Below are 11053 nucleotides of genomic sequence, written 5' to 3'. Positions count from 1 at the left end.
GAACCCACCAGCAGCTCCACGGGAGAAAGATGTGGCAGTCTGCCCTATAGGGCAGTTCTACTCTGTCCTACAGGGTCACTATGAGTTGGGATTGACTCAACAGAAACGGATTTGTTTTTATTTTGGAATCTGGAGCCAGTCAGAATCACTGACTGTGGAGTCCGGAAATCTGAAATTCAAATTTCCAAGCAGCACAGTGTCTGGCACATTACCCCACCCCCAATCTGGGGTTACTGTTACCCTGTGAGGGGTGGGGAGAAATAATAACCAGTTATTTCCTTCCGCCAGGAAAAGAGAGGTCCAGGATACACCTCGAGGCCCCAGAACGTAACCCTGGAGGTAAAACTTGCAACCTCCTCACAGCCCAAGGCCTGGCCTGGCAGACAGCTGGAGTCTTCAAGGGCCATGAAGTGCCGTAGAAAGCACTTGGCCTGGGGATTAGGAGGTTGGGATTTTAGGCTCAGCTTTAATCTGACTTCGGCATGTGACCTTAGACAAATCTGGTAAGCTCTGAGGGCTGGGGTAGGGTTCAGAAATTGTGGGCTCCTCAGGGTGGGGGGTGCTCCGAGAAGATGGGGCCCCTGGGTCCTCAGGCTGGGAATCTTCATCAAGCTCGGCTTCCTCCCCAGGCCCCAGCCTTGCCAGCCTCTTGCTGGCCTCCCACAGCCGGTGGGCTGCCCGGTCGTCTCGGGCTGCTGGGGGTACCTCCTCTACATGGCAGTTGGCAAAGTATCTCCCACTGAGAGGCTCAATGCCTTCCTGTAGAGCACAGTACAGAGGGGTCTGGGCACCCCCTCTTGGTGTCCGCAGCACCAGCCAGGCCAGTGGGCGCAGAAGTGGGCACAGCCATCCTGGAACATGGCGCAGGAATAGCTCTGAGTTCACAGGCCCTAGGAGCAGGAAGAAAGGAAGGAATAGGGAGGAAGGTAGGTGAGGGCCCAGGGTAAGGGCAGTGGGAACAGGGCCTGATTCCAGAGAAGCCAAGGTAGTATTTATCAGGCATTCAGGGCCCCCACAGAGTGACTTCTTATAGGAAGCCTCCTCCCCTCCATCCAAACTGCTTGTACATCCCCGCCTCCCAGATCTTGCTCGTGCCACATCCCTGCCTGAAATAATTCCAGCTACATCTTCTAACTCAAGCCCTACTCCTTTGTTTAACCAGCAAATATTTATTAAGCACCTATGGTGTACCAGCCACTGTTTTGAACACTAAGTATATAGCGTGTAACAAAGGCTTAATAAAGGTTAGTTGTAATTATTATTATTGTCATAATTATAATTATTAATAAGCCTTAGGCAATGACTACCTAAAATGCAGGATGGTAATATGGGTAGGGCAGTTCTTGTTATACCTCCGTAATCTGTTCCCTGAAGGCAGGTGGGTCTCATTCATGGATTTTTTACTCAGTAAAAGCCAGGTGCTTATAAGGCACCCTAGCAGAGCCAACTCATCTTTTTCCATTCTCCCCCTTTCACTCTGTTCCAGCCACACCAGCCTCCCTGATCTTCCTCAAGCACCCCAGGCAGTTCTGCCTCAGGGCCTTTGCACTTGCTTTTTGCTCTGTTCAGAACACTCTTCTCCCCAGAGAGCCACATGGCCCACTCCCTCACCTCCTTCAGGCCTCTGCTCAAACGTCACCTTTTCAGATATGTCTTCCTTGACTGCCATAGATAAAACAGCACCCCCTACCCACCCCCAGAGCCCTGGTTACGTAGTGGTTAAGAGCTCAGCTGCTAACCAAAAGGTCAGCAGTTCAAATGCACCAGCTGCTCCTTGGAAACCCTATGGGGCAGTTCTACTCTGTCCTAAAGGGTCACTATGAATTGGAATCAACTTGAGGGCAATGGGCTTGGTTTGGTTTTGGTTTGACCTATCTCTTGGGCCTCCATATTCCCCTTATCCTGGTTTGTCTTTCCCCCATATCATTTCATCACCACCTGTCATTTTACATTATTTATTTATTCATTGTCTGTCTCCTTCTCTACACTGGAACGTAAACTCTATGAGGGTAGGGTCTTTGTTTTGTTCACTGCCGTGTCCGCAGCACTGAGACTAACAATGCCTGGTGCCTAGTAGGTGCTCAGTAAATGCTTCTTGAATGAATTAATGATTGCTAGCTAGTTTTTGTTTTTTTTTTTTAGCTAGTACCATCAGTGTTAGTTCAGTCAGTATGGATAGCTCTTTGGGGGTGAGGTTCTGGGTCTTATTCATTGCCATACCCAACCAAGTGGTCAGCATTCAAGCTCATGGTATGCAAGGAAGAGCCCAGACTAGGAGACCCTGGTTCCAAGATCAGCAGAGGGACGAGCTTCCTTCCTCTTTTGAGATTCTGTGGCTCAGTGAGAGGCTGGGGGAGCATGGGATGGGGCAAGAATGGGAGAGGGGGAATCATAAACAACCAAGGAGCTAGGCTTCACCTGGGTGGGCTGCGTAGCAGGTGATGCCAGTGCCTTCAAGCTGGGTGGCCAGCTCCCGGACAAATAATACGTTGGCCAGCTTACTGTCAGCATATGCCCGCAGCTCCTGCTGCCAGCCTATCACTGGGCGGTTCAGGCGGGTGAAGTCGAGGCGCCCGCGCCGATGGGCAGCTGAGGATACCACCACCACGCGGCTGGGGGCGCACGTTTTCAGCCGGGACAGCAGCAGCTGTGTCAGCAGGAAGGGGCCCACGTGGTTCACCCGCAGCAGCAGGTTAAAGGGCTCACGGGTCCGGCCACAGGAACTGATACCTGGAGCAGGAGCTAGGCATAAGCAATTGCTCTGGAAGGAGCCCTGCAGGCCTCAGTGTTCCCATCTGTGAGATGGGAGTAGGGGGCATCCTTCCCATGTGAACTCTGGTCCCTGGCCACCCACTGCCCCCCTGCAGGGCTTGCTGTCCCTCACCGGCATTGTGGATGAGAATGTCCAGCCGTGGCTCGGAACTCAGGAAGGCAGTAGCAAAGGCTCGCACAGAGGCCAGACTGGCCAAGTCCAAGGCCATGAAGATGACCTCATTGTTCCCACTTTCCTGTATAGTGGCAAGGGCTGGGTTTGTCACTGGGCACCTCCCTCCTCTTCTCTCTCCCCAGGCACCAAATTCTGAGAGTCCACCTCCTATTACTAAAATCTGCCCCTGTGCATTGGAATGTAGTGGATAATTGTGTGGACTCTGGATGCAAATCTTGACTTTGCCTCGTACCAGCATGTGACCTTAGGCAAGACACTTAATCTCCCTAGGTCTCAGTTCTCTCACAGTAAAATGGGAATAATAATAGTATCTATATAAAAATTTTTTTTTATATTTATTTTATAGAGTTGTTGTGAGGGTTAAATGAGTTCATATATGTAAAATACTTAGAGTCTGGCACACAGCGCTGTGTAGGAACTTATGATTATCACCCCCTCCGCCCATTATCACCCAGCCTAAAATCTGCAACAGTCTTCTCCTTGTTCTCCTCCTATCCATTCTAGCCCTCTCCAGTCCAGACACCGCGAAGCCACCAAGGGGTTTGTCCCAAAAGGCTATTCTGACTTGGTTCAGATCCTGATGAAGCCCCTTCACTGGAACCCTGCTACTCATCCTATGAAATCCACGCTCCCCAGCAGGATCTTTAAAGGCCTCTAGAGCCTGGCCCTGTCTCAGAGCCTTCAGCCCCTTCATTTGCCCCTCTTCCTCAACTTTGTGCCCCAGCCTCGCTAAACCTTTTCACAATTTCTCAAATCAGACCTGCGGTTTTGCCTCAGGGCCTTTGCATATGCTGTTCCCTCCCCTACTGTTCTTCATTAACTCCCACTGATTCTTAAATGTCTTAGAACTGCCATCACTTCCTTCTGGCAGCCCTCCCCGCCCTAATTTGGGTCTGGTGTCCCCTTCCTGTGTGACCACAGCATCCTGTGCACCCCTCTTCCGCACTTACTGAACCCAGCTGCACTCTCCTCTCACAAACTGGGTCCCCGGGGCCGCTTTACTCACTCCTCTGTCTTCGGATGGGTGCTCCGCTCAGCGTCCCATCCACCCCCGCCCTCACTCACCCGGCGGAGGTCGAAGGCGGCTGCCTCACCACGCTCTCGGCTGCGGCAAGCCAGCACCACGCGCGCTCCCCGGCGCGCCAGCTCCAGCGCCGTCATCTTCCCGATGCCACTGTTGGCGCCTGCGGATGGCGGGCGGGAACCGAGTTGAGTCGGTCGGGCTTTCCTTGCAACCCCGGCAGCCCGCCCGCCTGCCCGCCCGCCCTCACCAGTGACCACGGCCGTGCGGCCCCGCAGGCTGGCGATGCCGCCGCACGGCGGGGCCTTCACCAGGTTGTAGTAGACAAGCACGTAGGCGCCCAGCAGCAACCCCGCGCCTAGTAGCAGCGCCTCCATGCTGGTTCGCCTCCGGGCTCCCACCCAGGCCCTGCGCCGCCCTGGATCGCCGCCCGGAGGCCGCCGATTCACGCTGCTCAGGCCTTGAAGTGAGCCTTGCGCGCCCCGGCCTCCGGGCGGCCGAGGCGGGAGGGAAAGCAGAACAAGGGTGTGTGCGCGCGTGTGCGTGTGGCCCTGCGAGCGCCCCCTAGGCGAGCATCTGCGTCCTATGGTGTGTGCCCAGGTGAATTAGGTGTGTACATACATCTGCATCGTCTGTGTCCGCGTGAATGACTGCTAGGTGAGGTTGTGTCCGTGGGCCCTGTGATCACGCTTCAGGTCGTGTGCATGCCTTTGAATCCTGTGTGTTTGTGCGAACACCTTGTAGGCATCCATATGCTTATGGGCCCTAGGAGTGCCAAGAGTGTGTGCCAGTGTAAGCACCTACTAGGTGTGTTTGAACGAACATCTCTGTGTGTACCCGTCCTCTGCATGTGTGCCTGTGAACATGCCCTGGAACTGAGGGCTTGCAGGTGGTTCTTGCGTGGAGGAGGGGCTAACCAGGTTGTGTGAGGAAGTATGAGAGTACCTGCCTTCTGGATTTGCAGGTATACATTACTGCTCTTGTGTCTCTGAAAGAGTAAGTCCAATCTTGGGCCCCTTTCCCTCAATAAACAAATCCTCAATTGCTTATCCTCACATCCAGCCCTCCACTTCTAAGATTCTTCCCTGTTCTCCCCACCAAGGCCAGAGAGATGAAGCAGTATGTTCAAGGTGGCATCTTCAGTTAATACATGTCAGGATTCACTCATTCATTTGTTCTCTATCTCCCTGCCTTCGCAGTGTCCCTCCTGTTTCTGAAGGGAAGCAGGGAGACAGTAAATTCTGCTACCTGCCCTTCAGGAGGAAGGTTCTCCCAGGTGGTAGAAATAGGTAAGGAAGCTCCATCACTCAGTGGAAGAGCTATGATGGTGAGGTGGGTGGGGAAGCCAGGGAGGCACAGGTACAGATGTTGCTAGCCAGATGGCTTGCCAGGAGGAAGGGAAGCAAGGACCTTGTCAAAGAAATACAGTACAATTAGCATGTGTTGTTTGGCACTTACGGTGTGCACGGTAATGTGGTTAGTCTTGGAAATACCAAGCTCAACAATGTATATGCAGCTTCTGCCTTTGGGGGAGTTCAAGAGGCCCTTCTGGGCAGAAGGAACAGATGGGTAAGTGGAAGCCAGGCACAGACCTCAGATTCCAGGGGGATCTTCCTATATTTAGCTGCACCGTGGATTCTGGGCTCAATTGTAGATGCTGTAGGATGAGGCTGGGGATGCAATAAAGGTGAAATAAATGGATACATTGTCCACCCCCAAGGCAAAATCCTGATACAACAGTTACTACCTACTCCCAAAAGTCCTGGGATACACACACATGGTGCTGTTTACGTAAAGGGTAGAAGAGGCTGTTCTCAGGAAAAACATAGTCTAGAGAGCTTCTGATGTAATGTCTGGGAGAAGGAAGGGATGGAGTTTGATGTGAGAGGGTCTCCGGAGCTTTAGGGTAAGGTAATGCGCACTCACCTCTTGATGAAGAACTGGCTGTTGAGAAGTTGTGATTTTAAGTCACACAAGCTAGACGTGGCATGGCTCAGTCTCGAGACCGGATTTCACACTTTTTGTCGTCATGTTTCCAAGATATTTGAATCACCAAACTGCTAAACATTCCAGACTTAGGCTCTAAGGGGCAGGGACCGTATCTACCCTGCAGACTGCTGTGTCCACAAGACCTAGCACAGGCCTGGCAAAGAGGAGGGACTCAAGCAGTACGTGAATAAACGAATTGCTCAATGCTCAGCTAAGGCTTGAGGGGTGGGGAAAAGTAAAACCAGTTGTTTAGATTTCTCCCAGAATCGGAGATAAATATGATAGCAAACACTTGGAATCAAAGGCAACCGAACTCCTTAGGTTAATGCTTCCAGACCAGAAAGCAAACGTCTTGTACTAGCTTCAGTTTGATGTCTTGGTTTTGGAGCCAACAGGTGCAGGACTCCCATCCCACAGTCCAGGAACCTACATGCTCTTGAATTCTTGCAGAATCTGATAGTGCCAAATGACTAAGCCCTCTAAACCCTCGAGTCACCCATAAAGCCATACAGTAGTCCCCACCCCAGCAGGTATACCCTATGCTTCCATTTTTCCCCACCCAGCTTAGGCTCCTTTCCTCCAATAACTCCCCTTTCCTGACTCCCCTTGGGGACTGAGTATCTGGCTATCAGGCCTGTTTCAAAGGCTCCCTCACCTGTGGGACCAGGATCTAAGGGAGGGTCCCCTTTAGGGGTGATGACAGGTAGGACAGACAGGCAGAAAACATAATTTGAAGTATTTTTGTTTTTTTATATACAGAATACAGGAAAGTTTCTGTAAAGTCTAAAACATTACAATTACTATGTACATTGGTACTAGTTGTCCAGGTGGGAGGAGAGAAGGGAGCCAGGGAGGGGGGGAAGAGAAGTGGCAAGAGAACAAAAAAAGGAGACAAAACAGGTTTACGACAAAAACATTTTTGCTACAATAGACAATTTGAAGAAAACGCTCTACCACATGTAGTACTGTACACAGTTTTTAAAAACACTGAAAAAAAGTCATCACTAGATGTATTTACACAAAATCCAAATACACTTTTCCTTATCTGAAATAAAATAAGATGGACAGCCAGAAAAAGAATTCATTTCTCATTTGTCCATAATACACAGTAGCTACCTGTAGTGCAACCGCTGCAGAAAGGGAAAATAACTGGGAGGTGGGAACCATGGAAGGAGGGTGGGAACCATGGAAGGAGGGTGGGAACCATGGAAGGAGGGTGGGAACCATGGAAGGAGGGTGGGTAGCGATCTTTATATTAAATAAAACAATGATATTGTATAGATTTTGCTGTATGAAAACTGTATTTTTTTCTTTTAATATAAAACTATTGTCACTGCCACAAAATAGAACAAGTTTCTGATTATTTTACAACGGCGGGCGAGGGGGAGGGAGCAGGAGGTGGGTGGGGAACGGTTTTTGTGTTGTATCCAGAACATTGGCCTCCCCTCCCTGCCCTCGCTGTTCCTCAGCTCAGGTCTGCCGCTTTCCCATGAAATGTGGAGTACAAATATATGTGCAAATGCCCCCTAGAACTTGAGAAAAGAAAAAGGACTTTTATAAAACAGTCAAAAGGTTTTCTTCATTTCATGCAAAGATTGTAGTTGAAGGGTTTCTGGTGGAGTATAAAAAAACCCGGGCTTGGTTTGTGTACATTTTTGCATTGCAGGAGTCTTGGGTTGGGTGCCAGGTAGGTGGCGGGGTAGCCGCCAGCCCTAGGGAATGGAGTTGGAACGCAGCACAGGGCCCTGGTGGGGCTTGAGGGAGAGCTTCTCGGCCAAGACCCCATCCTGCAGCAGGCCGGCATCACCTTTGGGCTGTTTGGTCGCAAACTCAGTGATGCTGAAGACAAACTGCAGGCACCCCAGCTTGATGTAGCTGCCATGGTGCAACAAGGCCGTGCCCTCCCAGCCGGCCCCACTGCCCCCAATCAAGCTCGAGCTGCTGGCTTTGCAGTTGCAGGGTTTCCGGTTAGGCCCTTGGGCCTGGGAGCTCATCATGGCTGCCTCCTCACTTGGCTCTTCATCCTGTTTCTGGTGCCGGTGGCGCCCTGGGAAAGAGGGGGATGGTCACATGAGAGGAAGTGTGAACAGCCAACCCATCTGGGCTGTGTGCCACGCTGGCCCCACACCTCCCCCATTCTAACTGTGGCAGGACTAGGGTGAGGGATGCTCAGAAAGAACTAGAGGAGGCAAAAGTCCCAAAGCAGGCGTGTATACATGTGTGGGTGCAACAGACAACAGGGCTGAGAAGGCAAGGCATGAGCCGAGAGCCAGCAGGTCATCCGCAGCAAGCCAGAACCGCCCTGACTGGGGCCTTAGAGAATGTGTCGAAAAGCAGCTGGCCACTCTGCTCCAACTTACTGATGACACTCTGCACTTTGGCAACAATACTGCTTGGGGGGGTTGGCGGGGTCTTCTCAGAGAAGTCACACGAATACAGCACATTGTCCACCGTTGTCCCGTGCTCACTGTAGTTTAACAGCTCATAATGTTTGGTATTCTGAGGAGGAGGAGGGAAGATAAGATGTGTGGTCTGCTGCCTGGGGTTAAGGGGAGAGAGGACATATGGAGAAGGCTGTGCTGCTCTCCCAAGGGAACTCTCTTCCCAGTCGTGCCCCCCCCACTTCAGGATGGGGCTCAAGACTCACCTCCTCTAGGCAGCCTTCCTTCCTAGCACCCCACACCCCCTGCACTCCCACCACTCCTTTACTGTCTCCTCAGAACTGGCTCCTGTGATGTGATGTCACTGGCACATGACAATGAAGGCCTGTGGCCTACAAAATACTGATGGGGCCACACCCTGAGGGCTTGGCTTCTTTCTACGCTGGTCCCCTCCTCATCTTAGGTGGGCTCCCTCTGCTCTGCCTGTGATCAGCCTCAGCGGAAATGGCAGCCCTGCTCCTGGGCTCTTCTCCTCCAGGAATGACAGGGAGGGAAGAAAAGGAGAGGACCTCAACCCCCTTCCCTCACCCCAGTGCACTGAACAAAGACCCAATGCCTGGGAAAGGCCTCAGGTTGGAGAGCTCCCTCCCACCCCATCCCCAGCCCTCACCTCATCGTAGAATATGCAGGCGTGTTTCCCGGACACGTAGTTACAGTGACCATAGTTTGTAAGGCACACGTCCATGTCAGCTCCTGCAAGGTGGCAGGAGTAGAGGAAAAGGCAGAGAACAGATTGTAAGGTGTATGTGTGGGGGAGGTGAGGGGGGAGGGAGTCAGCTTTGGGGTGGGCGCAAGTAGAGACCTCCAGGGGCAAGTAGCCCAGGGCCCTCTCCTTGTATTTTTGAACAAAAACTGATGTCATTTCCAATCTCCTGCTAAAGAACAACTCTCCCTGCTAGTAGACTGCTTTACAACATGTGGCTGCTGCCCAAGGGGAGCTCTGAGCTACTGTAGAAGACAGGATGTCTCCACAAGATACAGCATGGGAGTACAGGGTTATAAATCACATCACCTGACAGAGTGGGAAATCCCTAGGCTAAGGGCTCAGACCATCATTTGTCTGTCCTTTTGTACCAGATACAGGGTTAACTGACGGTTGGCCAGGTGTGAGCTCCATCACTTTTCCAAACACCTCCAGGGACGAGGCATTTGCCCTCTCTTGGGGGTATTTCCTTGCAGTGTTTAGGACGCCTCACTGAGCAGCAGTCAGAGCTGACTTTCATTCCTCCTGATGCCACAGTGGGCAAAGACAAAGCAAAAGGACTTCAGCCAGGGAAGACAAGCACCCATCTCCTTTCTTAGTCCTTGTCCAGACATCCACTGGGTTAAACCATTCGGCTTGGAGGGCTTCCCTCTCCCCTGTCTAGCCTCTGAGGTAGGGGTGTAGACTTTTAGGGATAAACAGATTTAGCACCTCTCCCAGCTTCCTGGCTGACTCACCTGTCCCGATGTAGAGGGTTCGATAGCACATGTTCACAGCTCCTCCCAACCCTAAGAGGGGGTAGAACACAGCTCGGGCCTGTATCTCCTTTCTTTGCACTATAAGCCAAACACAGGGATAGATCATTTAGAAACTCAGAAACTGTGGCCCAAACGTAAACCAACAGAAGCTGGATTTTCCCAATTCTTCTCTTTGGCTCATGGCCTGGAGAAAATAATTCCACTCATCTTTCCAAATTCACGTCTGACACTGGGAATTGGCTGCTTCAGGGTAAGACATCCTCTCCCCACCCCGCAGCCTCTCCAACATGGGATGAGGGAGACCATCTTTGAAGACTGTCAGAGAATTCAAGGGTAGGCAACAACAGTTCCTTAAGCTCCTCAGGGATATACCAGCTGATACATAAGGAGGCTGTGGAAAACAGGAGTCAAGGACAGAATTTCGCAAACTTTAATGTGCATACGAATCATCTAGAGCTCTTCTGAGGTGGGGCCTGAGCTCTGCATTTCTAATAAGCTCTCAGGTGATGGTGATGCTGCTGGTCTGGAGACCACATTTTTGAGTAGCAAGACTCTTGGTAGCTAATGCACAAACAGATATCCTATGTGGAGTTAACCTCTTAGGAAGAATTTCCAGGAGGCTAGCTCACTGTTAGTCTGTTTCACACCTTGAACTTGAAAAGGTCCCTTTTGGGAAACCCCTCTAACATCTGAAAGCAACTGAGGAGAAAGAAAGCATACCACAAATACTAAATGTACTGTAGCTGCTTTCTGTGTCTCAGAGTGCACTCCTTTGAAAGCAAATTACAGCAGACTTTCCCAGGTCTATTTGAAAGCCGTGGTTGCCACCTCTCTGAGAAGAAAAGCCATGGTGCTTTATTGAGCCTATTAAAACACACATGGAGGGTTCAGATATTGAAAGCTGAGATTCTCCACAGAGGGGAGATCACATACACAGAGAGGAGATCTGAAGGCGGGATGGCAGGTGTATGCATGCCCACCTTCTGTGTGGTGCCCTCCAGAAGCCAGTGGATGTGTCCCGCCACTGCCTGGTGATGCTTGGACCCGGGAAGGGAAAAGCTGATGTATTCTCTGCAAGGCCAGAAACTTGATCAGCTTCTCGTCCAGCATATTTATCTCGATTTCTATTAACCAAAGAGAAAGATTGAAAAGCAGCTGAGGAGAAAATGGAATGCGGAAGTAGAAAAGGGTCAG

At 51.3% G+C, this 11053-nt stretch overlaps 2 protein-coding genes across 4 annotated transcripts in view; both read right to left on the bottom strand.

Annotated features, from left to right (window-relative positions):
• Positions 1 to 97: 97 nt before the first annotated feature.
• Positions 98 to 4490, bottom strand: DHRS13 (dehydrogenase/reductase 13). The gene is made up of 5 exons (XM_049860248.1): positions 4219 to 4490; positions 4013 to 4131; positions 2885 to 3008; positions 2419 to 2730; positions 98 to 890 (listed from the first exon to the last, which is right to left on the bottom strand). Exons 1-5 carry the CDS (start codon positions 4343 to 4345, stop codon positions 439 to 441), a joined length of 1134 nt encoding a protein of 377 aa, XP_049716205.1. The 5' UTR covers positions 4346 to 4490; the 3' UTR covers positions 98 to 438.
• Positions 4491 to 6737: 2247 nt separating this feature from the next.
• Positions 6738 to 11053, bottom strand: part of PHF12 (PHD finger protein 12) — a 39971-nt gene continuing 35655 nt past the window's right edge. For all 3 annotated transcript variants that reach the window (XM_049859595.1, XM_049859594.1, XM_049859596.1), the window contains 5 exons: positions 10840 to 10983; positions 9839 to 9937; positions 9009 to 9091; positions 8318 to 8456; positions 6738 to 8004 (listed from right to left, as the gene is read on the bottom strand). In XM_049859595.1, coding sequence (XP_049715552.1) covers positions 7670 to 8004; positions 8318 to 8456; positions 9009 to 9091; positions 9839 to 9937; positions 10840 to 10983 — 800 coding nt within the window. In that variant the 3' untranslated portion in view covers positions 6738 to 7669. The remainder of the gene's footprint in view (positions 8005 to 8317; positions 8457 to 9008; positions 9092 to 9838; positions 9938 to 10839; positions 10984 to 11053) is intronic.

The sequence above is a fragment of the Elephas maximus genome, chromosome 19 (genome assembly GCF_024166365.1).
Source record: "Elephas maximus indicus isolate mEleMax1 chromosome 19, mEleMax1 primary haplotype, whole genome shotgun sequence".
In the NCBI taxonomy this organism is placed as follows: Eukaryota; Metazoa; Chordata; class Mammalia; order Proboscidea; family Elephantidae; genus Elephas; species Elephas maximus.
This window is presented reverse-complemented; position numbering and strand designations above follow the sequence as displayed.